Source organism: Cyanistes caeruleus, chromosome 4, assembly GCF_971803275.1.
Source record: "Cyanistes caeruleus chromosome 4, bCyaCae1.hap1.1, whole genome shotgun sequence".
Taxonomy (NCBI): domain Eukaryota; kingdom Metazoa; phylum Chordata; class Aves; order Passeriformes; family Paridae; genus Cyanistes; species Cyanistes caeruleus.
Window position 1 is genome coordinate 32,446,616 of NC_141704.1, and position 25,328 is coordinate 32,471,943.

General features: G+C 50.1%; 1 protein-coding gene and 1 long non-coding RNA gene across 2 annotated transcripts in view; one reads left to right on the plus strand and one right to left on the minus strand.

Moving 5' to 3' along the window:
- The window catches only part of TAB1 (TGF-beta activated kinase 1 (MAP3K7) binding protein 1), an 8,864-nt gene extending 824 nt beyond the window's left edge, over positions 1-8,040 (plus strand). The window contains exons 2-11 of the mRNA XM_023935030.2: positions 112-248; positions 438-591; positions 1,186-1,272; positions 1,849-1,987; positions 2,462-2,575; positions 4,941-5,052; positions 5,159-5,303; positions 5,689-5,911; positions 6,194-6,350; positions 7,359-8,040. Coding sequence (XP_023790798.1) covers positions 112-248; positions 438-591; positions 1,186-1,272; positions 1,849-1,987; positions 2,462-2,575; positions 4,941-5,052; positions 5,159-5,303; positions 5,689-5,911; positions 6,194-6,350; positions 7,359-7,566 — 1,476 coding nt within the window. The 3' untranslated portion in view covers positions 7,567-8,040. The remainder of the gene's footprint in view (positions 1-111; positions 249-437; positions 592-1,185; positions 1,273-1,848; positions 1,988-2,461; positions 2,576-4,940; positions 5,053-5,158; positions 5,304-5,688; positions 5,912-6,193; positions 6,351-7,358) is intronic.
- Positions 8,041-14,830: 6,790 nt separating this feature from the next.
- LOC111934887 (uncharacterized) lies at positions 14,831-20,554 on the minus strand. The gene is made up of 2 exons (XR_002867481.2): positions 20,466-20,554; positions 14,831-14,921 (listed from the first exon to the last, which is right to left on the minus strand). It is a non-coding gene; the product is annotated as an uncharacterized LOC111934887 (long non-coding RNA).
- Between the last annotated feature and the right edge of the window lie 4,774 nt (positions 20,555-25,328).

Genomic DNA, 25,328 nt, shown 5'->3' on the forward strand with positions numbered 1-25,328 from the left:
AGTGCTACTAGTTAGCAAAGTAGGGGTGGACTGGTAACCTGTACAGGACCTTGATCCTCTCTTCATGATGCTTGGGGTTTACATGGTCTCTTTCCTCTTCCTGTCTGCCAGGAACAGCAGCCCAGTTGGACAGATGACTTACCATCCTGCCATCTCTCTGGGGTGGGTTCAGCTCCAAACCGTTCCTACAGTGCAGATGGCAAGGGGACAGAGGGTCACCCCTTGGAAGATAACTGGTTAAAATTCAGGTAAGTGGGTTGCACCTGGGACACCAACTCCTGCTGGCACAAGAGCAGGTAAAAGAGGTATTTAGTTTGTCACAGGATGTGGAAAAAGAGGGTGGGGCCTGAACATGCAAGAGGTGTCTATGGGAACTTGCTGCTGGTATCTGTGTCTTGCAGTGATCTGTGACCTCTTTGCTTCTACCCTCTTGGCAGGAGTGAGAACAACTGCTACCTCTATGGTGTCTTCAATGGTTATGATGGCAACCGAGTCACCAACTTTGTGGGTCAGAGGCTCTCTGCAGAACTGCTGCTGGGCCAGCTCCATGCAGATCACAGCGATGCTGATGTGCGTCGAGTTCTGCTGCAGGTAAAGAAGCTTTGAGTGGGAGCAGCTCCTGCTTCTTGCACTACCCACCTCCTCTTTGCCATCAGGGGAGCAGCATCTGATTTTTGTGGGGGTTGGAAACATCTGGTGGTTGCAGTTGCACTCATCCTGAGCAGCTGTAGTGCTTTGTTTCACTCCTGCCTCATCCCATCTGTCCCCTGGCTCCGTCAGCACAGTGCTGAGAGCTCTCCAGGAAGCTGCAGCCAATCTTCCCTGGATGTGTAGGAACAAGTTAGCCTATGAAGGAGATGACAGTGAGTGAAGGAGAGAACTTAATGTGTGGGGAGATGGATTTGTGAGTGTGCTTTCTTGAGTGACAGGATCAACACACAAGATCAGATAGGTCTCTGACATTGCTGTGAATGTTATTTTTATGGTGTTTTGAGTTGTTGCAGATTGTTTTTACAAGCTGTTAACTAGTTGTGCTGAAACAATCGCGTTTCAATGTGCTGTAGTGGTCCTTGAAAATCTGTATGTACAGTGGTTATGAGCTGGTCTTAGGGAGGTGAAGATGGATTGCCCCAAAGTCTGTAGGCATTGGATAAGAGGTTAGCTTCTCTTTATGGACTTTTTTAGGCTTTTGATGTGGTGGAAAGAAGTTTCCTGGAGTCCATTGATGATGCCTTGGCAGAGAAGGCCAGCCTGCAGTCTCAGCTACCAGAGGTAATGTACCCTTAAGAGTAGAGCTTGCTGGAGGTCCCACCTTCCAGCTTGCTGGATGAGGTTTGGGCATTGGTTATTGGTCAGTTTGATTATTAGTCAGTTTGATCCAAAGGAGGCTGTAAGTGAAAGTTACATGGTTCTCTTCTGGAATCTTGCATGAAGTGAAGCTAGTGCCTTGGTCCATTTCCTAGTTTTCCCCCTGTTCATACTGGCACTGCTTAGACCTGGCATTGTTTATCTGAGTACAGATCTGAGTGTATCACAGAGAGGAGTTCAGCCTGTACGTGTGGCTCTTCCAGGACAAAGCCATGCAGATGAGAGGAAAGGCCTCAAATTTGCACAGCATCTGGGCAAATATGGGCTCCATTCTTCAAGTGTATTGGGCTGTCCTCTCCAGAATGACATCAAAGCTGTGTCATTTGCTAGGACTGAACAGGAAATTTTATGTCTTGTACAGGCATGACAGAAGGCTAGGATTTGTCAAGATGAGTCCTCTCCCTACAGAATTTTTATTCCAGCTGTGATTTCTGTGTTGTGGACTGTGCGTTTAAGCTTCCCCCTCATTTTGGCTTCCAGGGCGTCCCTCACCACCAGCTCCCTCCTCAGTACCAGAAGATTGTAGAGAGACTGAAAGTTGTAGAGCAGGAGATCTCTGGAGGAGCCATGGCTATTGTGGCTGTTGTTCTCAACAACAAGCTCTACATCGCCAATGTGGGTGAGTTGTTTTTTGTCAGTGGCTCAGTCTCAGAATTCCCGAGGATGGCAGGGGTTCTAGGAAGTAAAAGAAATTTGAGTGTGGGGGAGAGTGTCTTTGGTCTGTGACCAAGCAGCGATATACTTGCTACTTACACAAGCACTTGAAATCAGCCTGGTTCTTCATCCCTGCAGATGTTGGCTGATGTGGTGCGTGTGGCTAAAGAACAGAGGGGAAAGGGGTTGAGAGGAGTAGTGCAGGTTCACTGAGAAATAGGGAACTTTCTCGGGAAGTAGCAGCTCAGGTCTGGATGGAGAGCTGCCTAGCAGGCCCACTATGCTGCTAGCAAGGCTGCCTTTTGGAGACCATGATGAGACAGTACATGAGCCTTTCTCTTCTGTCTTTATTCCCTTCTCTGTTCCTTTTCCCTTTGGATATGTTCTCCCTGTTAACAGCAGGGCTATCTGGTGCCTCATCTCGCTGCTCCCACTGCAGGTACCAATCGGGCACTGCTGTGCAAGTCCACGGTGGATGGGCTGCAGGTGACCCAGCTCAACGTGGACCATACGACAGAGAATGAAGATGAACTTTTTCGCTTCTCTCAGCTGGGTGAGCATTTGGGTTTCGTGTTCTTAGCTGAGAACATTGCATGACTGTTTATCTGGGACCAAGAATGACTTAAGCCACGGGAACAATAAATAACCATAAAAAGAAGCTTACTGTGTTTTCAGATGACAAGTTCGGTGCTTTCTTTTTGTGCTTTTTTAGCCATTCTGGGGCTACAGGGTAAGTAAGCTCATCTCACTGACCCAGCAGAAAACTACACTTTTGTTTCAAGTTTTGAGTGTTAGTTTTGTGTCCAGCTGCCAAAGTGGCATTGATTTGCCCTCCAGCTGTTGCTGTAGTCGATAGGAAGGCAGGAGTGGAAGCACAGAGCCAGAGGGTAGAAGTGAAGTAGACAATGTATGACGGCTCCTGTGGAGGCAAACCACAGTTATGCTGCTTTAAGTTCTGTGTGATGCCTCACCCTCAGGATGGTACATTTCAGTTTGCCTTTGTACGAGCTGCTGCTGAAAAAAAGCAGCTTCACTTCAGACAGAGCCAGGCCAAGCATTGGCATTTACTCCTCTCACATCAGTAACTACTGAACTCTTAATGCTGACATTTTGCTTTAGGCAATTTCCCTTTTCCTTTACAGTGGTTGACATGTTTTCTTTCTTGGTCTAGAGCTAACCCAGACCCACTTGTGTGATTGCTGGTACCAAATTCTTCTTGTTGAGATATTTGGGTCCTGTACTTTCATTTAGGCAGACCTAAGGTGGCATTCTTCATTAGATTCACGTGGCAGATGTATTCTTATTGGGTGAGGATGTTATTGTGTAATTTCTGCTGCTAGGTCTTGTTTTATTCTATTTCTCTTTCATTCCCACTCCTACTCCTGCACTGTTTCACGTGCTGTGAAACAGAACACTGAATACAAGAATCCAGGGAATTACTACCAAAAATGCAGAATTTATCTGCAATCCATGGGAAAACAGGGATCTGTTAGATGTACCAACCTTAACTTGGTGCAGCACTGGTACTCTTGCCTACAGTGCCAGCAGAAGGAAGATCCTGTGGAACCAGACAGTGTACACAGGCTGTTTTGGGGGCCCAAGGGAGGTTGTTTCTGGGCTAGCTTGGAGCACAGTGGTAAGAGGTAGTGGGGATAGCATCTGTCATGATGGTGCCTGTGCCACCCCTGTCTTGGGGGAAGGATGGGAGAGCTCTTGTGCTTTGTGGTTCTTCAGCCAGCACATCACAGCTTGTTCAGTGCCCTGGGAGAGTTGCTGTGATTTAGACATGACCTCTCTGTCATCCTGTGGGTCTCCCTGTGTTTGTGTCTGTCGATGGCATGTACCTCCCCTGCCAAGAGCTGGCAAATGAGCCAGGCTGTGTTGATGAGTCAGTTGTGGTCTGCAGCAGATGGAGGACTTGTGTCTTACTGCTGGGGTAGGTGTGGAGCCATCTGTGCAGTAAGGCTTGCTTTGGCTCAAAGGGAGAATTTCAGCTGGACCCCTGCCTTCACCTTGTACTGAGGACAGTCATCCTTAGATAAAATCTCAGTGTTTTGGCTGATTGCTCCAGGTATAATGAGGAAGGGGGGTTGCCAGAACAGACCAGGTAAGTGGATCAACTGCTCCAAGTCCTGCCTCAAGTAGTAGCAGCACTCAGATGGTCCCTGTTAGAACTTGCCTCTAGATGGGATTACTTCCTAGGCCCTGCCAGAGCTATATCACCATAAATTTATTTAAATAAATACTTGTTTGATCATTGTTCTTATTTTAGGAGTAGCCCACATCAATTTGAGCACTTGAGCAAATTCAGTGCCTTTTGTAGATAGTTCTCCTTTTCTCAGAATCACATGGGTAAGGTTGGAAGGGGCCACCATGGGTCATCTGGTCCAAGCTCCTGCTCAAGGAGGGTCATCTCCGAGCACATTGTTATTCAAGATACTCAGTTCAGTTTCTTGTTAGTGAAATTGCCATGTGGAGCTTAGGAACTGGGGTCAGTTACAGGTGGTAGAAAAAGCAGAATCCTTCACATATGTTTCCCTGATTCCTGCCTTCTCCTCCCATCACACAGTCCAGAGCTGACAGGCGCAGATGTTCCGCTGCCTTTTCGGCAAATGCCTGTGCAGCCAGGCCAGCTGCTGCTGGTGGCTTTGGACCAGGATGTGGGCTTTGTCTCAGGGCCAACTGTTGCACTCAGAGTATGCCTGCTGGGTTGTGTGTGTCTCCTTCCCAGCTTGGAACTAATGAAAAGGTGTCCCTTGGAACATAGCTATTTCTTTTCTCCCTCTTTAGCTCCTGATGATTCTTCGGTGTCTCGTTTTGTCTTACAGTTCTGTGTAACTGTGGATATTTCTTTTCTCAGAGGAAGTTCTGCAACTTTCACAAAGTTAATGAAGCATTTTTGGTTTTCAATCTGGCAGGCTTGGATGCAGGGAAAATAAAACAAGTGGGAACTATTCGTGGGCAGGAAAGCACTCGGCGCATTGGAGATTACAAAGTCAAATACGGCTATACGGATATTGAACTCCTCAGGTCAGAAAAACTCAGCTGTGGGGTTTGAAGCCCTCCTTTTCTTCATCATCACTCCATTCTCACCTACTACATCACCATTAAATGCTAAATTACTGTCTCTTTCCAGTGCTGCTAAATCTAAGCCCATCATAGCAGAGCCTGAAATCCACGGAGGGCACTCTCTGGATGGGGTGACGGGCTTCTTGGTGCTCATGTCAGAAGGGCTCTACAAAGCGCTGGAGGCAGCTCATGGGCCTGGGCAGGCCAACCAGGTGAGCCTACTCACAAGGGAGACATTCTCGTTTCTATTGACTCACTCCAGCAGTGTCAGCTGCTCTCATACAGGCTGTCCTCCTCATCTGTGCTGTCAGTGCTGGCCAGGCTGAATGCCTGTGCCACCCCATTCCAGTCTGATGATATGGGAGCTGCTTTGCCAAGCCAGTTCTTCTAGGCAGCTGCCTGTCCCTTAGGAGTAGTAGCCCACTAAAGGGAGTGGGATGACTCAAGGCACAAAAGCACAATATCAGCAGGTAAGCATCACAGTCAGATGAGTTGCCTTGAAAACTCTTAGATGAGATGGCAGGAAAAGGTTTCCTCCAAAATCTAGAAATCTTTCCTCTGGTGACTTTTTTTTTTTTTTTCCCCTTCTGTGCCCAGGAAATTGCAGCCATGATAGCCACAGAGTTTGCCAAACAGACGTCACTGGATGCTGTGGCACAAGCAGTGGTGGACCGGGTTAAGCGCATTCACTGTGATACTTTTGCCAGTGGTGGGGAGCGGTCCAAGTTCTGTCCCCGTCACGAAGACATGACACTCCTTGTGAGGAATTTTGGGTACCCCCTGGGTGAGATGAGCCAGCCCACGCTGACACCAACGCAAGGTGTGTTGGGGAGAGAATGAAACATAATGGGGTGAGGAAGATAAGGTCTCTTTATTGATCCAGCACTCACCTCACATTAGGACAGGAGGTAGTTGGTGTAGAAGAATCTTATTAAACAGATTATTGGCTTTTGAGATGTGGAACCTGTGACAATTTGACAGGATACAGTACAGCATCAAGGGCACTTTGATACAAATATTTGGGGTTTTTTGCTGCTGTGCTGCACCCTCTGTTGCTCATGTCTGAACTGCATTTTATAGTTTCTGTTTTCTCCCTTCTCAGGAGGCCGTGTCTACCCAGTCTCTGTGCCATATTCCAGCTCCCAAAGCACGAGCAAGACAAGTGTCACGCTGTCTCTTGTCATGCCTTCTCAAGGCCAGATGGTCAATGGTGCCCACAGCAGCTCAACTCTGGACGAAGCCACCCCCACCCTCACTAAGTAAAGTCCTGCTCTCTTGCTTCCCACAGTTTTCCCTGCACCTCATGCTGTATGAAGTGGTTGAAAAGCAGAGACAGCTGTTAGTTACCTGTCAGTCAGTCCCTTATCTGGAGTGTGCTCCCCCCCACACTACAGTATTGACAGTCAGCATAATGTGTTAGCTGGAAAGTGATTGTGTGAGGAGTGGGAATGAGTGAAGCAGCAGCTCTGAAGCCAGCTCTGGCGACATGCCTTGGGAGCAGCATCTGCTGCTGTTGGTGGAGGGCAGTGAGCAGCCCTTCTCTTTGGATCTCGTGTGCCAGGTGTGTTGAGTGCTGTGCACAGAGGGAGTGTGGGTGCCCTTCATTTCAGCAAGGAGGAGGGATTATGCAGGTCACCTGTAAGGCTCTTGGAGAGGCTGCGCTGCTGAAATTGATTTGCTTATAGGCACAGACAAGGAAAAAAAGTGGGTAAAGCTTAGAACTGGGTCCTCTTTGGGTCCACTCTGCAAGGTCATACTAGTTAGTGGCTGTGGTTTAGGTTGGGCCCTTGGCACTGCACGGTGTGTACACACTGCACAGTGAAGAAGCTCTGTGGGTATTGTGCTCTGTAGCTCCAGCAACAATGAGGCTGACGCACTAGAGCTGCTTTGGCTGCAGCACGGGTCATGCAAGAATAGCTTTCCTCGCTGCCAGACTCTTCCCGTAAAGCTCATACTGTTCTGGGTATGGGGAGGCCAGCAGAGTGCATGCCTGGCTTTTTACTGCTTCCTCTCTGTTCCTCAGATGTTTGGTTGTACTTAAGGCCTTCCAGTTAATGTGAATCAGATACCTTTGGTGGAGAACCAAATTCCAATCAGTTCTCGACACTTTTAGTGCTCTCACAGAGCACATGACTGCAACTTTTTACCTGTCGGCTAGGATAGCTTGATCTGTGAAGAAACTGGTGCTTGTTCTGGTGCTTTTCCTGCCCAGTGCCTCAGGTGGGGTGGAGTAAAGATGTTTATGTTCTCTCTTTTTCCCTCCTTAGCCAAAGCCCGACAGTGACGCTGCAGTCGACCAATACTCACACGCAGAGCAGCAGCTCGAGTTCAGATGGAGGTCTCTTCCGCTCCCGACCCACCCACTCGCTCCAGCCAGATGAGGATGGGCGTGTGGAGCCCTACGTGGATTTTGCAGAGTTTTATCGGCTTTGGAACATGGACCATGGCGAGCAGGGAGCACTGACTGTGTCCTAACGTGTATCTGCCTCCTGCAGACACCTTGTGCTCGTCTGTGTGAGCAAAGACTGAGGCAAGAGTGAGTGTGTTGCACTGAGGGCTGCGTTTGCCCAGAGCTGACTCCTAGCCAGGATGTGCTGCACACTGAACAAGGGATCTCGTGCACTACACACGTGTTGCCATGCTCCCAATCCTGCCCAGCCCTGGGACACCCTGGGAATAGGGGAAGGGGTCTTGAATGCAGCCCTCACTGCAGGTTTTTGCGAATAAAGGTGTGGAGAGGGCTCCTTGTGGATCAGGCAGGAGTCAGGCCCGTACGAAGGCTGCGTGTGTGCGCGTGTGTAGGTGTACACGTGTGTACCTGCGTGTGTGTGTGTGTGCTGTCATAATGTTTCCACAACTCAATTCATAATGCTGTGATTCCAGTGTTCAACTCCATAGAAGATACCTCTATTTTGCAGAATAAATAACTTATAGCTACAGTCACTGGCACCCATGTGGCTTGCTCTCTTCCTTATAATGTTGTGTGTGGGTGTGACAGCTCCTCCTGGTGAAACCTTGTATTCCTCCTGAACAGAGGCTTGCACCTTGCAGGAGGAAAGCTTCTGCTGAAAATGTGGCCTGAAGCCTTGCAGGTGACTTACAAGCATAAGCTCTTCATCTACTTATTCCTGAGCTTTGGCAGAGAATTATGGCTTAGAGTCAAACCATAAATATGGGTTATTGTTTTTCATAGGTAAAATGCACGTTTTTTCCCTTAATGTAGGCCATCTGGAAAGGTGTAGAGGGCAGGTGGTGTTTGTAATGAAGTTTGCCTGTACAAGCACCTGGTGCTGAGCAGCTGGAAGTCACAACTCTGTCGTGGTGCCCTGAAGATGCAGATGGGCACCCTCGCATCAGAGCGGGGAGGTGTGCAGCGACGAGAGGAGTGTCCTGCTGGCTGCACACAGGAGCCCATCTTGCCTGGATTTCCTGGCCGAGGCGACGGGATCACGGCAATCCTCCTCTTCAGTTCAGGTTTCTGACGGCAGGCGGCAAGCGAGGCTCTTCCCTCCCGGCTCCAGCCGTCCCCTGAGCCTGCCCCGCTCCCTGCGAGCCTTTCCCCGGCAAACACGGGAGGCCTCGGGGGTGACCCGCAGCACCTGGGACCTCTGGGGCGTTGCGATGAGGCACCAGGCAAAGCCAGGAGAGGGCTAGAGGGGATTAGAGGGGCAGGGGGAAGAGGAAGAACTGGCCGGGGTTCCTTCCTGCGTTTATATTTGCATCCAGGCTTGTCACTTTAGGAAGAAGGGAAATGAGATTGGATTAGGGTGATGTAGCAGGGAACGCTGTAATTAAGGCCTGTGTGTAGCCAAGCCCTGATGTGTGGTGTGCAGGTTTGATGCACTTGTGTGGCATGCCAGCCTGGAAAGGAGGATTTATCCCTTTGGGTAAATGAAGTAGCACTGAGTGCCCAGAGGTAAGACCTGAGCTCACTGAGGAGTGTGTGGGCAGGATCAGAGCAGTGAGGAATGCCAGTTTCCTGGGAAGGCACAGCAGGAATCCCTTGTGGGTGGCTCTTTGCCGCTGCCCCCTCCAGGTCCCGCTGGCACAGCTTTGCCCTGCGGGATTCTGTGTGCTGCCGGACTGCCTGCAGAAGCTTGTGTTTCCCTTTCCCCTGTAGCTCCCAGGGAGGCTGGGTGTGCTGAACGTGCCAGCACAGGCACCTCCTGTCGAGACCCTTCCAGCCCTGCCTGGGAGGTGACACTCAGTGGCGTGGAGGCAAAGGCAGCAGAGTTGCAGGAGGTTTGGTGCTCTGTCCTCAAGGCTGAACATGGCAGGAGCTGGCAGCCTCTCAACCCTGTCTTCTGCCCTTGCCTCTTCAGGTATCTGAACCCAGCCTGGCCTTGCCATCCAGGGCTGCTCCAAAATGTCATTTGACCTGGGCGTCATATCCTCCAGATTGTTGTGTGACTGTTTAACAGGATAGTCTGATCCTGGTGTGGACTGAAATGGAGTTGAAAAGGTTTTGTCCTATTCTATGTTCCCTAACCTGGCACAGATCTCCATAGCTGTACAAACAAGTTTTTCTTGCTTATTCCCCCATCCCATTTATCGCTGGTATTTGTGAACTTATACTAAGAACTGTTCCAATAGGAAATATTCCAGCAAGTGGATGCTCCAGATAAAAGTTTAAGAGTTGCCAACTCACTTATATAAAGCAGATCACGCAAAACAAACTGATCCTTAGGCATCATTACCAGTTTAGGAAGTACAAAAAATTAAAGTGGGTAGGAGCGGGTGGATCACACTAAGCTGTGCCTGTACAGCCACTGGGAAAAAGATGAGGAAAGTAGGTTTTCTGTGCATGCTTTGTAAGCCATGGCTTAGGAGTCCAGGTCAAAGGAACAGACTGAACATTGTGTACAGGGGCAGGAGGCTCATGAGCCAATATTGGTATTTAACATTGTCCTCGGGGAGCGAGGGGAAGATGCAGGTTGTAACAAATGTGGAAAAACCTCCTTTCTCCTGCCCCTTTAAAATGAAGGAGTGGCTGGAAGAGGACAGAACCAGAGCAAACTCTAGAGACAAAAGCAGGGGCCTTTTTGCATTGTAGTGAAATTCAAAACCACTAGAAATGTAAAGACTGAGACAGAGAAAAACAGTGCAGCTATGCTTCACAGGACTGCTGGAGAGAAGCTGGCAAATTAAGATCCGAATATGCGGGATAAGTTTGTCTGAAAGGCAGCTAATATTATTTTTCAAGAGCTATCCCCCTGCAAGACAAGGGTAGACATGAGACATTCTATCCCCAGAAAATGTGAGTAGTGGGAATGCTTTGCTTGTTCTTGAGTTCTGGCTGAGCGTCACTAGTGGTACTCAGGCCAGTGAGACAGGCCTTTGGTTGCCACCTAAAGCTGAGGTTCTCAGCATCTCTGTGGCTAAAGGATCACTAGGGACGTCTTTATTTTATGCTCTCCATTAGCTGAACAGCACACCCATTTATAACAAAATCTTTAAATAGCAGAGAATAGCCAGGAAGGGTCATGGCCAGCAGTTAATGCTCAGCTGCAGTACATGGCCTGTGGGTAAGTCACACAGGCCTTGGGATTTCTTCAGCAGCCAAGGCATCAGCTGAAGCTAAGACTCATTCACTTTGTTGCTTTTGTCACACCTGAACTTTCCAACAGGGAAGAGGCATGTGGTGAGTGAGTGCCACTTGATGCCACCAGTGCTCCCTGGATCATGCAAGGCTAATGCAGCATCCTCAACCAGAGTCCTTGCTCCCTCAGCTACCAAGCTCAGAAGAGGAAGGAATGTGTTCCTCTCCCCTCACCTCTTCTTTTCCTCACCACATCAAGGCTTTTAGTGTTAGGACATCCAAGAGTTTGTGGCACCACTGAAAAAATGCCACAATTGGCCTGGTGTCTTCTCAGGGTGGAGGTAGCCATAGCTGAAGGGTAACTGCCTAAAAGATATAAATATAATTTAATTTGATAGATAACAGATAGTTGTTTATACAAAATAATCTGATTTTTCCTTCCTCAGAATGTCTGAGGAAGGGCTTTAGAGTAATCCTGTACAGTTCATTACTCGAGTGACTCACTTTTCTCTGGTGAAGAGCATCGCTGGCACCCTAAAACTTCCATGCCATTAACGTGAGTTGTAAATAAGCCGCTCGGGACAGGTTAGGTATTTTAAATTCTATAGCTCTTTCTGTAAGCATAGGAATGCTATTCAGAGCATTCTGGCAAAAATTCAGCATGAGCACTTATATTCTGCCAACTCCAATCCCCTCCTGGAGTTTCAAATGGATACGATATTTATCTTCACTTCCCGTCTTAACTATTGTGTGTTGTCACTGTAGGTTGCTAAACAACTGCTGTCTCATCGGTGGCTGTATTTTGCTGGCAAATAAAGTGAGCCCCATGTGCGTATGAACCATGAAGCTATTTGGAGCCCTTGCATAAGAACCCCAAGATACGTGTAAGCTGTTAATATTTATTATGTGGAGCTGAGAACATCACTGAAGATGGAGGGATTACAGTAACTGAGTTCAGGCTGCTGAACAGCCAGACAGAATGAAAGAGAAAACAGATGCCCTGAAGGAATAAGAGCAAAATGCATGAGGAATTTTCTGCATGCAGGATTAGACTCCAGTGGAGCATGGAAAGAAAGAGGCTAGGAATGCTCCAGAGAGCCAGGGCAGATAGGACGGAGGCAACACTACAGCTTCTTGCTTGGAGGTGAATCTTCCACTTCCCTGGCTGGCTGGGTGCAAACAGCAGGAGCCCTGTGAGAAGGGACAAGGTGTTTCCAAGGCAGGTGAGAGAGGATTCAGTCTTCTGGGATGTGCAATGCTTGGCCACTGGCCCTCGGGCTGCTAGGTGTTTCAAGAGTCTTCTAAGCTGTTTTCTCTTTTTGTCTCATCTCTCAGAAGCAGCATGACCTAGAAACTCTGCATTTCTTCTGCTAGTTTTGCCTGAGCTGGGAAAAGAGTTTTTCTCTTCCTTACAAAAAACCATTGATAGTGGAGAACAACACCAGGTCCTTTCTGCAGAGCAAGATCCTCAGTGAACCAGCTGCTTTGATGTCCAAAGGACTGGTAACAAGGGAAGTCAAGACTCAGAGAGTGAGAGGTTCTGGAAGGGTAGACAACCTCATACCACACACTCCAGAAATTACAGAAATGCTTCTGCACAAAACCCGTGTGGTTACTACAGCACTGAGGTCACCATCAGCCACCAAAATATCTTGGGAAGCCACTGCGGCTTGTTTCCAAAAGCAGCCACAAGCCCAGTCACCTAAAACTGAGGTTCCTTGAGGTAGTTGGGCATTTCTGGACACACAATTCAGAGAGTTCCCAACCGAAGTGAAAATGGGCAGAGGCGGCAACCTCCAACCTCTGATGAGAGTTGGTTGCTTTGGAAAATTCAGGACTCCTTTCAAAGTAGTGGAATCAAAACTGAGCTATTAGTGGTTTCATGCCTCAGAGATTTGGAAAGTCCCTCACTCCAGCGGCTCCCCCGGCAGCTGGCATTGAAGCACAACAGGTAGCTGCTCTTGTTTGCCTGTGTGCTCGGGGCTCCTCCTGCCTTTGTTGCTGCCAGAGCCCCTCGACGCCTGTCTTGGCTGCAAACCTGCTCAGCAAAATGGCCAAAGGCCCGGTGCATCCATGACCTCTGGATGGTCAGGGTCCTGCTCGTACAGCTAGGGAGAGGGTTACCCTGTGCACATGGGTACAAGGGGAGGGGAGAGCCCCAAGGCCTTTGTCTCCAGCAAATCTCCAGACCTGCTGTGCTAGGGCCACCTGTGCCAGGAAAGGGATTCCTCTGTGCCTAGTTTTAGGCAAAGTGGAGCAAACTGGCTGGGTCACCCAGTGTAGCCTTGGCTAAAGGTTTGCTGTGGGTGCTGCTGCAGGGTGAGGGCAGAAACAGAAGCTCATCTCTAAATGGGCTTGCCAGGCACTGCTCATTGGTTCAGCGTGGAGGATGGCCCCAGCCCTGCAGACACTTGCTATGTAGGGAGAGAAGTGGCTCATCCCTCTCTTTGAAGCAAGAAACATATAGAGAAGCAGCTTCAGAGCTCACCCCTAAAATACTGACAGCTCTTAAATGCAAATGAGAGTCAGGCACTAAGGCAAAATAGGTTTTGATATGAATTCTTCTTTCAGGTAGTTCAATAATTTACTGAACTCCCCACCCCTTAATCCAAATGAATTCTGGAACCAACTCTGCTTTTTCTTATTGTTCCTGTTGTTACCTCTTCCAGGATTTCTCAGCTGCTGCACTGAGGAATAACCAAAATAGCTCCACAAGGGACTTCTTGGAGATCTGAAGGCTAGAAACAACAATAGCAAAGTAACAAAAAAATAAAAAAGGAAAAAAAAAGGGCTAGATAGGAAATGGAAAAGGTGAGGAGACAAAACCTACATGCAGTCAATAAAAGCTTTCAGAGAAGAGATAAGAGCAACAAAACAGAATGGCTTACTGCTCTCACTGCTTGCTAAAGATGTAGTGGGAATATGAAAAGAGCTTTTGCAAATGTCTGGAGGGGGAAAGAAATTAGAGGAGAAGTGTATCCATTAGTAAATGAGTGCGTGAGTGTATTATTCATAGCTGCAAATATCTGAACTGCAAAAGTGTGACATTTTTGTTTCTGTCTGTCTTTAGTGGCAAATTTAAGAATTTCGGATAGCAAGGATGTAATTAAGACCTCATAAAGCAGCTTGTGCCTGCTGCAGCAAGCAAGGAACGTGGCAGCCTCCCTCCCAAACTCCAAAGGGCTGTTCACCTGCTTGAAGTGACTCTGTGTTTGCAGAACTGCAGCTCGCTTCATCATGTAAAAAACCCCAAGCGATACAGCACTTAGGCAGAAATAAGGTACAATATTCAGTGATTTAGCTGAGGCACATTATTAGCTGGTGCTCTTCACCATGGGACTTCATTTTGGTAAGTCACCGAGGTCCTGAAGCTGTTTGGCACCAAGAGACCCTTGCTGTGATCTCCTTGAGCCCCGGCAGTGTCTCTTGGAGTGGAGAAGAGGACTATGCCGTGCCTGGAAGCAAGGTGGGCGGCCGAAGGCGCCTGCAGTTTGCAGCTGCCATTGCCAGCCCCACCAGGAAGGCGCTGTTAATTGTTATGCTTGGCACCTCCGGACAGCCTGGCTACATCTGGTCGGCCGCCTGCCAAGCGCGCGAGCGGATGCGTCGTTCTGGGGAGACACGTTGTCGTGCTAATGGTCTTATGTGGAGCTTTAAGTGGGCTGGGGACCTGAGGCTCTCCAAGCAGGAGAAGCATTTCACTCGTCTCTAATTAGACCAATTTCTCGAGCCGGAGCATTGGAGCAGGGCTGTGATTCCTGGAGACATAGATGGCCCCGTGGGCTGTTTGCCAAACCGGCTGTGGACTTTGCAGGATCCCCCACGCAGGGAAGCTGGGAGTCACGCTGCTGCACTGAGCCTTTTGCCACAGCCTCTCCCACACTTCACCACCAGATGGACATGTGCTGGTTTTGTTGTCCTCAGGGCAGTCAAACCCCGTGACACAAATCAAAACGTGTGGTGAACATGGCAGTGCTGGGTTGATGGCTGGACTTGATCTTGGAGGTGTTTTTCAGTCTAAATGATTCTGTGACTCTGTGAGAAGGGAGAGATGTGAGGTCCAAGGGTTACTAAGGTTCTGCATCCACTGGGAAAGCCAATTTTGTGCCCAGTAGAACAGAAATGAGAGTAGTTTCCAGAACAAGAGCAGCCACAGCTAGTGGAGATCAAGGGATGAGAGAAGATTATGTTGTGACAAACTTTGCTTGAGAGGTGGCTGGTGTTTATTGAACCACAGGTGGGTGGCAGCTTCGACAGGAAATTTCAGCAGAGGATATCAGTACTTCTGTTTCTGAAAAAGAGAATGAAAATTGACAAGGCTATAAATACAGCTATGCGAAAGCGCGCTGCCTGGAGGACCTGGGCTGCGATGATAAATGACTGCTGAGTGCTATTTAGGGCACAGAGGCCTAAGGAAGTGCCAGCAAACTAAATATCCAGTCAAGCCTTGGCATCTTCACTAATGAGTTCAAAGGAGGATGGCAAAGGGAGCTGCTCCAGGCTCCCAACTTATCCAGTGCTGATGAAGTCCCTGTGGTGGAAAACAGCTCTGAGAGGCACAAACTGCAGCAGTGTCACTGCAGAAACACTCCCAGGCAGCAATGCTGGGGTTGTGATGGCCTCATTAGAAGTTCAGCGTGTTCACCAAACCCTGTTAAGCAGATCATCTGGCATGGGCACGTGGCAGGGAGGTAGCACAAAAGGGGGATCTGGCACACGGGCTTGGTGGGGACAGCCTTCTGCCACTTTAGGAAAATATAACAGGCATCGAAACCAGAAGGGTTTGGTGTGACACACCACGTCAGACAACCTCCAGAGAGACAGCCCTGTGGAGCTGGGATGGACAAGCATCCTGATCTGCCAGTTTCTCCATGCCACTTCAGTGCCTCCATTTATTTTTGCACGATGAAAAAAACCAAGTCACACGAGGGTTTTCAAATGGGAATAATTCCCTGGCTGAGCACCAATAAAATTCTGACTTTTTATTGCCGCCTGGTATGTAAACACATTTCAAAGGGCTTCAGCATCAGAGGAGAAGGAATCTCTAATCTGAGCCAGCTCCTGTGAGCTGGGAGCAGTGGCCATGCTCTCTGGGCACCAGCTATTTTGTGGGAAGGTGTCACTCCTGATCTGTAGGGAGGAAGGGAAGGAAGTGGCTCCAGAGCTCGGTGTTTGAGCTCGCCTTGGACTGCTGACACTGCAGCTCTATTGCTGGTGGGCTGAACTCTGCAGTGTCCCCATCCTCCAGCCTACCCCCAGGCTGCCCTTTGGCTCTTTCGGAGGAGCCAGAGGAAACCAGGTCGAGGAGCTCATCTGGATTAAAAAATAACCCAGGGGGGGGAAAAAAAAAAATTAAGAAGGGGAAAAAAAAAAAAAAAAAAAAAAAGAAGGGATTTTTTTTCAGCCAGATCAGTTCACCAGCTGGGCTTGGCAAAGGGACTCACGTGCAGCCGAGCTGCTTGCGGCACTCGGTTTTGGAGCCATTCCCACCGTGGGGGTTGTGTGTGGATGGCAATTGCAGAAGTGCACGGGGCCTGGGAAACGTCAGCAAGATGCAGCAAACTCCGCTCGGCCCTGCTTTGGCCCTTAGAGGCACCATGCACATGAGGGGGCAGAGCGAGATACACATCTCTGAGGACAGGGGAAGCTGGGGAGGAGCCAGCACAGGTCGTGGCAGGGGGATGATGTGGGCAAAACTGGGTTTTGCTACCCTGAGGGTAGGAAAGGGCTGAAGAGTGGAGGGTAGAGAGGGGTAGTGCACGCAGAGAAAGCTGAGGAGGGACTGAGTGACTGCGCTGTGCTGCTTGTCCTGGTCCTGGCCACTTGTAGTGTTGGCCAAGGTGCCCTGAGCTTCCTCCCATCAAACAGCTCCCAGAGCTGGCTCCTGCCAACAGACAGGGAGGGCTGCAATGTGCTAACATGGACTTGGGAGGCTGAGGACTATAAAATGGATTTAGCCCCCTTCTAATGGCTGAGATCCGAGAAAAGATTTGCAAACCACCCCATCAGTGGCAGAAACCCGTTTCCACAGAGCTAAGGACAGGGCTCCCCAGTCTTGTGAGCTCAGCTCCTACGTGCTGGTGGTGTCTGTTTGCAGAGATGTACAGCAATGAATTGCTCATCGCCAGCTCCCTCGCTCTCCTCTCGAATCCCCAAACACCTCTAGTTTATCACTCCAGCAGCAGTGGCACTCCCACAGGGGAGCAGTGCCATCCTTGGCTAACCGAGGCATGTCAGAGAGACACTCTTACTCCCCTTGTTCCAGCTACACTGAGCACACAGGCTGGTTGGAAATGAGAGAGACCAGGGGAGACCAGCCCCCTGGGGAGCATATCCTCTCCACAGCTCCCGGGGAGGATCTGCAACAGGGATAGTCAATTCTGCATTATCTGCAGCACAGGGAAGGCAGCTGGGGCTCCTGAGGAGCTGGCAGGAAGATGGAGGAGCTGAAGGAATACAGCAGAATTTGCACTGTGTTTACTCAATGTGTCCAAAACACAAGGCCAAACCATTTCTTTATGGCCTGGCTGATGTGCAGAATTTTGACCATGGTGACTGCTGCTAGAGAGATTCCAGACACCCTCAGAAAGGCACCAGCACAAACCCCTTCCAGATCCTCCTACACCGGTGCAAAAGGCCAGCACAGCCTTGCAGGAGCAGCACTGCTGCACACAAAAGTGCGGTGCAAAAGCAGGAGGATGCAAGTGCCAGCCAAAGGAAGCTGTGCTGGGAGAACTGCTCCTGCCTGCTTTGCAGGAGCCTGCGCCTTCATGAGTGTCCTGCCCTGAAACTCCACAGCTTGTCCCTAAATACCTGTGATGTGCCATGCCTGGCCACTGCACTGAGCAGAGTACCTGAGGGCAGCAGAGGGTGATCAGCCTAAGGGGCTATGTGGATGGAATGAAGTAGTCCAAAAACACTGCCATGACCAACAGCAGTAACACAGATCTTGCAAACTTAACTAAGCCCCTACATTAACCCACTGATCCATCATGCCTTGATTAGAGATTGGCTAGAAGATGTTTTAGATTATACACAGGGAAAGTCCTGTGCTTCTGAGGAAGCTCTGCTGTGTATTCAATGAATAAACCTGCCCAGGTGTTCAAACACATTGAATGAGATTGCTTATTATTCTCGCGTTTGGCAAAAATAATAGCGGCTTCTTTCCATTTGTGTTCCGTTCTTCCAGCCTCTGAGGTGCCTCAGGTAGCTTATCCAAGTGCTTCTCTGCAACCCCCGAGGCCCAGAGCTCCCAGAAAAGCAAAAGGGGCTCAGCAGAGGGGATGCAGCCAACAGACATCATCTCCTCACCCTTCTCCCCACCTGCTCAATTTCCCCCGTCCCACTGATGCTAAATGCAACTTTGCCAGGCCTGAGCTTGTTCTGTCCTCAAGGCATCTGTGGTATTTTAGACATACACATGTTCTTCCCACCCTCCAGCTCCTGAGACCCATCTAAAGGGCTGAGGAGGGGGCTGCAGCTGCCACCAGCAGTAGCTCCCACAGCTGCTACTTGGCCCTGAGTGAGCAAGAGCTTCCCCTCAGCACCAGCACATCTACTCAGCCTTGGCTGTGAGCAACGAGCTTCCTGCGAGCAGTCTGGCAGCCCTGGGGAGCTGCAACTAAAACTTGAGCCACAGAACATCACTCTGGATCCCCACCAGCTGCAAGGGCTGGGGAAGACCTTTTTAAATAGAGTTTGCTGATCCCTCTTCAGTCTGGAGGAAAGCTCCGCCAACATCTAAAAGCTGCCTGCTTTCACGTGCAAGGATTGTTCACTACAGGAAAAACAGGTTTAAATAAGTAAGAAGAAAAATAAAAGAGTACTTGAAAGGGAAATAGTTCCGCAAATTGAGACCCAAAGAATCCCGAAGGTATTTGATGCTTGAACGGCTGAATAAGATGCCATTCTGCAAGGCGAAGCATTCAGACTCATTTGTTTATTTAAATTGGCATGGAGATGCTGCTCAAATTTGCTGCCTGCAGCCATCCATCAGCCAGGATGTAGCAGGCTGACAAAAGCACCTCAGGCACAGGGGGATGCAGAGCCCCCCTCACTCACTGCCTTCCTCAGGAGGGATTTCTACTACCAGGTGGGCACGGCAGCAAGGGTAGGTGAAGCTGGGGGCAGCTTACCCTCCAGAGCCACGGTTTTCCAACTCAGATGCAATTGCATGGCTGGTTCCTGGGAGACCTATGGGGATGGGGCCATCCTTTGCTCCCCCCAGGCTGTGACACTTCTGGTATCACATCAGATGCTGTCGAAACAGCCCGGCAGCACGGAGAGCAATAATTCTCAGAGCGGTTTGGCCCTCGGCCAACAGAGTGTGAGCACAGCAGGGAAACCCAGCTCTGGGGCACCTGTGAGATGGGGCAGCCTGTGGCAAGTTGCCCCAATTGAATTTGGGAGTGGGAGTTACAAAAGGCAGGAGCAGCCTGTCAAACCAGTCCTTAGAGGTGTTACAGTGCCGGTAACAGCTGTACCTGCCCGGACAAGCCAGCAGGCTCCGGGGTGGGATGCAGACCCCATGCAGCCATGCGAAACTCAGGCTGATGGTCCAAACACGCTGCGGTCTCCTTAGAGGGAGTGCCCACAACTCGTATTACTGCTTTTTCCACCCTATAGTTAGCAGGGACAGAGAAGTTTTGGGCCTGGCATGGGAGAAGAGCCGAGGGAAGAAGTCAGTAACGCTTCTGAGCATTCTCGTCGCCCAAGCGCAAGGCCGCTCGCAAGGCAGGAGGGCAACACCGACACACAGATGGAAAAGGTGCTGGTTTTGAGGGGTGGGTCCTCCAAACACAGGAGCCACTTTGGAGGTGCCTTCTGGCCCCTCCCCTGCTGCATGGCGCAAACAGAACTGCTGCAGTTGGTGAGGACAAATGGCTGTCAGGGCAGGAAGCAGCAAGAAATGGGAATTCGCTGCAGAAGGTTTGACAAGTCCACATAGGACCAGACCAACTAATTTTTGACCACCAGCCTCTTCCTGGCCCCACAAGGCTCAGGATGTTATAAAACCCCCCAAAGGTTACTGCAGCCTGTCAGGAATGACCCTCAAAAAATTGGGCAGCTAGGAAAAGGGGAATTTTGTTTCCCATCACCAGCAGGACCTGAGCTCAGCTGAAGTCAGAGGAGAGGTCTGTTGGTTGAAGCTGGAAATAAAGGTGAGCTAAACCAAATCCAGGCTTTGTTTAACTGTGTTGCATTCCTCTCTTTAGGGCTCTGGTGATGCTGTTTTCCAGACTAGTGCCAGACATTTTCTGTGGACGGGTTCCCAACGGTTTTCCAGGTGAAGAATTGTGATAAAAACCTGACCTATTATGTTGTAGGACACATCCTTTTCACCCTCACATATTCCAGGAATGGGATTTATTTGGGATATTTACAGCTGTGAAGGAATGGCACCTGGGTAAAACATCTTATGAGTCAGAAAAGGAAACCCCCACAATTAAAATGCAGCTAAAGAAAACATGTGAAACCCGAGATATAGAACAAATCCCAGCTTGAATCATCTGGTTCCAAGACCTTCGTGGAGCCCATTGAGCCTGAGCTAATATCTATTCACAACATGCAAGAAGCAAAGACAAATAGGGATGGCCTGGAGCTAAAGTTACACGGCGCTGCATCCAGAGACAACACCAGCCCCCTCTTCTGCTCTGACACCGGTCAGGGAACCGACCCTGCTCCCCCCTGTACGTGCCTCTCTGGTGCTGGCACCATGCTGCCCTCACACCTCAAAGCCCTTCTCCAAGCAGGGCAGGAACACCACAAATGGGAGCACACAGCCCTCTGCAAACTCGAGAGCTTTTGGTGACAAGACCTCAGGCTTGGAAAATACCTTGGTGTACTCTGGGCCCTGTGGCAGCCCGGCAGTGCTGCCCGGTGTGTGATGTACCCAGAGGGCAAGAGGTTGGGTGAGGTGCTTTTTGTTGTCCTGACCTCCAGCTCATCCCCAGCAGGGAGCTGCCTGGTGACATGACAGCTCCTGGCTGGTATTTCTCCCACAGGAACTTGTCTGAGGGGTACACGCAGCAGCCTCTTTCAGGTTCCTCCCGTGGCAAGCATTCACCCCAAGCATGGCAGTTCATTGTGACACCGCATCCAGGAGGCGAGAGAAAGCCAGCCCTGCGTACTGTGGGGTATGCAAACCTACCAAAGCCTCCTTTGCAGCCCTGACTGACCCACAGGGATCAGCTGGCAGCTGCACCCTGACATAAAGCCACAGCTTCCTCCCTGTCCCCTGGCCGGCACAGCGCTGCTGCTGGCCAACCACCCCACGTGAAGCTCTGCTTGTGCTGGCACAGGCAGCGTGAGCTGGGCAAGCAAAGGCTGGCCATGGAATGGTTGTGGTTAACCTGAGCCACTTTGGCAAAACAGGTCACTGGCTGACCCAGTAACTTTGTAAGTGCCCAGGAGGAGGCCAAGCCTCCTAGTGAGGAGGCTGGTGGTGACGGCAAGTCGGGTTCAGTTACCTTTTAACCCTGCTCAGCTGCAGGCAGCTCAGATGCAATCAGATATTTCAGTGTCATTTCCTTTCCAGGTCTCGTTTTGCTTTCCGAATTTTGCATTTCTGGGCAGTTGGGAATCTGTCCTGGCTTGGATGATGAGCACAGCTCCGTTGAGGGCTCTGTGGGGCTGCAGGCAGGGACCGTGGGTCTCTGTGAGGCAGAGCGTGCAGCTCACGGCAGCACAGCCACATTAGCCCTGCAATAAACCATCACCCCAAGCAGGGTTTAATGGTTCAGCCAGATTAATGAGCCTGGGAGAGACGATCCGGTTCATGCCCCACACGTGTGGTTCACTCAGTGCAGCCCAGGAGAGCACCGTGATTAAGCCAATGCAGACAAAATTTGCCAGCTAAGAGACTGCAGGGTCGGAGCAGTCCTGCTGACAGTGGCTCCGCTGGCTTTCCTGCCTGTGCCCGTCACCCCTCCCATGCCAGTTTAAATGGCTCTCTCTGGGATGCTTTGATAAGCCTCTGTATCTCACAAGTACTTCAGGAAAGAGCAATAAAATGAGATGTAGATAGGACAGGAGCACGAGGGGAGAGCAAATGGCCCACGTGTTGCAGTTGCCACTTCCAGACATAGACAACAGTCCCTTCCTTTGAAGGGAAAGGCAGCTATTGGATTTTCAGGATGTCACTCTGCTCTGTGTCCCCATCTTTGCCAAGGGTAGAGGAGCTGTGGGTCGATATGACCGAGGTGCAAGCAGGGGTGAGGCAAGCAGCCTGCCAGCACAGCGTGGGCCAGGCTGAGGTCTCCTTCATGTCCTGATTGTTGCCTCCCACGGGGCTGCCCTGGCTGCTCACTACTTGTAAGGGATGTCTTATGGGTGCCGTAAGCACCTTCTGGTACCCGCGTCCATCTCCCCTCTCCTCGTGGTGAAGGAGCAGTACCTTTGAGACAGCCCACCCAACATTGATAACCTCTCTCCACAGTGTTATCAGAGGCCTTATCAGTGCATGCAGATAAGGCACTGTTTGCAATTAAATTGGTTTCAAGCCTATTTTCTTTACAGTTACCCGTCTGGACATGCTTGAATCAGTCACAAGGGCCAGGAAAATCAATCAGGCCCCAGCCAAAACCCGTTCAGTCAGTTTAACTCATTTGGCTGCAAGTCCCAGGTGCATTTGCCTATGCTGGAGGTTGGATGGGGCAAGGTGAGGGGAGCATCAGCTGTTGTGCTCCCAGGGGAGGTCGGCTGCAATGTGAGCCAGCCTCAGCTGGCATGGGGCTGTGCTGGTCAGGGGCTGTGACTTCTGGCCCTACCCTCACCCCCTTCCCAAATCCACTTGCTGTGTCTCTGCACATCTGGGAGGCTTAAAGTCCAGCCTGTGGCTTTTTGATAGATGTGCTCACAACAAGAGAAGACGCTGAAAAAGGTGCCAAATCAGGGAAGTCTCAGGTCAACATCCAGGCCTAAAGAGGGGAGGGCAAGGGAAAGCAGAAGGGATGGCTGGACTGGCACCTCACCTGAGACCTTCAAGGCAAAGATGTGCTTTCAGGGAGGCTGTGGTGGAAACCACACCAAGGGGAATATTTCAAAGCTAACTCCAGAAAACATTGTCCCAGGAGCAATCCTGCAAGTATGGGGACAGCTATGGTTTAATGTGTTTCTCCCGTCTCTGATTTATGGGAGGAAAAGTCACAGTTCAGAGGTGTTGGGGGTATCCCCAAGCAACAGGCAGCCAAAGAAAATCCACAGGTTGAGGTGAGCCTGCCTGGTCCTGGCCAACAGCCCCAGCTCCCACAGAAAAGGCCCAGCAAGCGTCCCTTCCCTGGATCCAAGGTAAATCTCTGGCAGCTGGTGAGCACTTCAGGCCCCTGCAGCATGCACAGAAGAGTTAACTGCTGCTTCACCACACCACAGGGAGCTTCCTGTGGTTTCTCTCACTGTTTTCCATCCATATCTTCACAATTATCTCACTCATGTGCTGCCCAAGCAGCTCTTGGCATCCCTCTGGCTGCAAGCTGAGCACAGCCGCTCAGCCAGAGGCTTTGCAGCCAAGCAGCTGAGCAGCAGGTACAGGTGAGAGTTCTGCTATGGCCCGGGCTTCACATCATGGAGAGGATGTGGGCTCTGGGATTTGGCCATGTCCAGTCTGACAGCACCTTCCTGCATTTCCCCAAGTTTCCTCCTTCGGCTCCAGAAGGCACTGACTGATTAAGGTAATCACTGAGATCAGCATCAGGCTCTGGGTCAGAGGCACATGCCACTACAGTGCTGTGGAACCAGGGCTTTTCCTCCTCATGGGCAGCAGCAGACACACTGGAGGGCACCCCAGAATCTGACAGAGGTGAAGATTAATCTGGAATGAGTGCAAACAGCAAAATAAAACTCCTCCAGATTACGGCCACCAGACAAAAACCAGCTCAGCATGCCATCTTCCTTGCTGCCCAAGCTGGGAAAGGAACTCTGACACACATCTCAGTATGCCCAGCACCACCCAAGGCTGGTGCTGCACTGGATGAGCCTTTGAAAAAAGCATTTCTCAACATACTGGCTGTGGTTACTGCCTGGGACAATGCTGGGAGGGAATACGCCTAGAGGTACCGTGACCAGCGAGTAACTTGACATGTAGGTGCTGGAATTCAGGTCTGGAAGAGGCCCTGCAGTGAGGATTAAGGACAGCAAGACTGCAGAGAGCATGCTATGGTCTTGTCTTCCCCCTCAGGACCTCCATGGCACCAGAACTTCCTTTTCTGATGGCACAGTTCCATATTAGAGGATTTGGAAACTGTACCCAAGTGGCAAATGAGAAAACTCCCTTTGCCCTTGCCTTTTCCATGGTACTCCCCAGCTCTCCTGTGGGATCTGCCAGCAGGCCAGAACTGCAGCAAGGGGGGATAAGAGGAGCAGGTGAGATGGGGAGGCAGCAGGACCAGGGAAGCACGGAGGCGGGTCAGTTTAACCTGAGCCTGGTTTAGTGAGGAGAAACACGGAGTATCTGCAAACTGGGAATTCGAGAGGGGTGACAGGTGACAGCCATGGATGCTGTGTGTGGAGAGAGAAGAGCAGTTCACTCTTCTCCAGGTTTGTGTTTTTTTCCCCTCATGTTGTGATAATTATGTTTGCAAAAGCAAATTAACACTCAAGTGTGAAGAGCAAAACTCAGCTTTGGGAAGGAGGGAAGGAGCAAACTGCCTCCCTCCAAGAGGTCATCTACCTCTCCTTGACTGCAGCAACAGCTCCATGTACCCCCAAGGCTCCCAGCCATTCCTTTGGGGTACACATGGCTTCCAACATGTTCCCAGAATCCTTCCATCCCCTGTTGTTGCATCGTTCACAGAGATGAATTCCTTTTGACCTCACCTTCACCTTTGCTTTGTCCACTTCTGCACACTGGGAAAATAAAAAATGCTACAGCTTATCCGGTTTCCAAAGCCAAACAGTGATTAGCTGTTGGCTCATGTGTCCACCACTGTGAGAGCAGGCAATTACTGACCCCCTGCACTCCAGAGGGTGCAGGCTAAGCCAAGCTCAAGAAGTGGAAAGAGCTAGAGAAATGAAGGCAGACAGCATTCTCCTTTTCTGTTCTCTGTTGCTCCTGAAGGGAGGGCACCAGAAAACACCCAGCCAAGCAGCATTTCTTCCACAAGAAGGGTTTGCTGTCATACTCAGAGCAGGTGATTCAGAACAGGAGCATGCAGTGACATCAGGATTCTCAGTGCTCTGAGCTGCTTATATTCAATTGCTGTTAAAAACCTCCTCTGCCTTGCTGCAGAGCTGTCTCTGAAACCACTTTCTTATTCTGTTTTTTTTTTACAGTGGAGCATTTTATCAAACTTATGTTGAAACATATTCAGTTGCTGCCAAACCAAATTTTTGCTTCACCTTTCCGACAAGCCATCGCTGCCTTGGTATTACTTACATTCCTGCTCTTCTTAGAGGCAGTGGTGGAAGCTCTGATACATCACGCGGTCTGAAACTCTACCACAAAATATAGCTCCACGCTAAGGAGTTTGCAGGCTGGAGAGCCATTAGCAGGTACATGTGGTGTGAACGGGGCCTGTCAGGATGCTGGTGGCAGCAAACACTCTTTGTCTCCATGCCCACTGTCCTCCCTTGCCCTCCCAGCTGCAGAATGACTGGATTTTTCATGCTGCCCAGAATTGTTCTGTAGTAGATGAGGATGAAATTCAATCTCTTTGCCTTTAAGATTTCAAACTGAAAAATAGCCAAATGCTATTTGCATTTC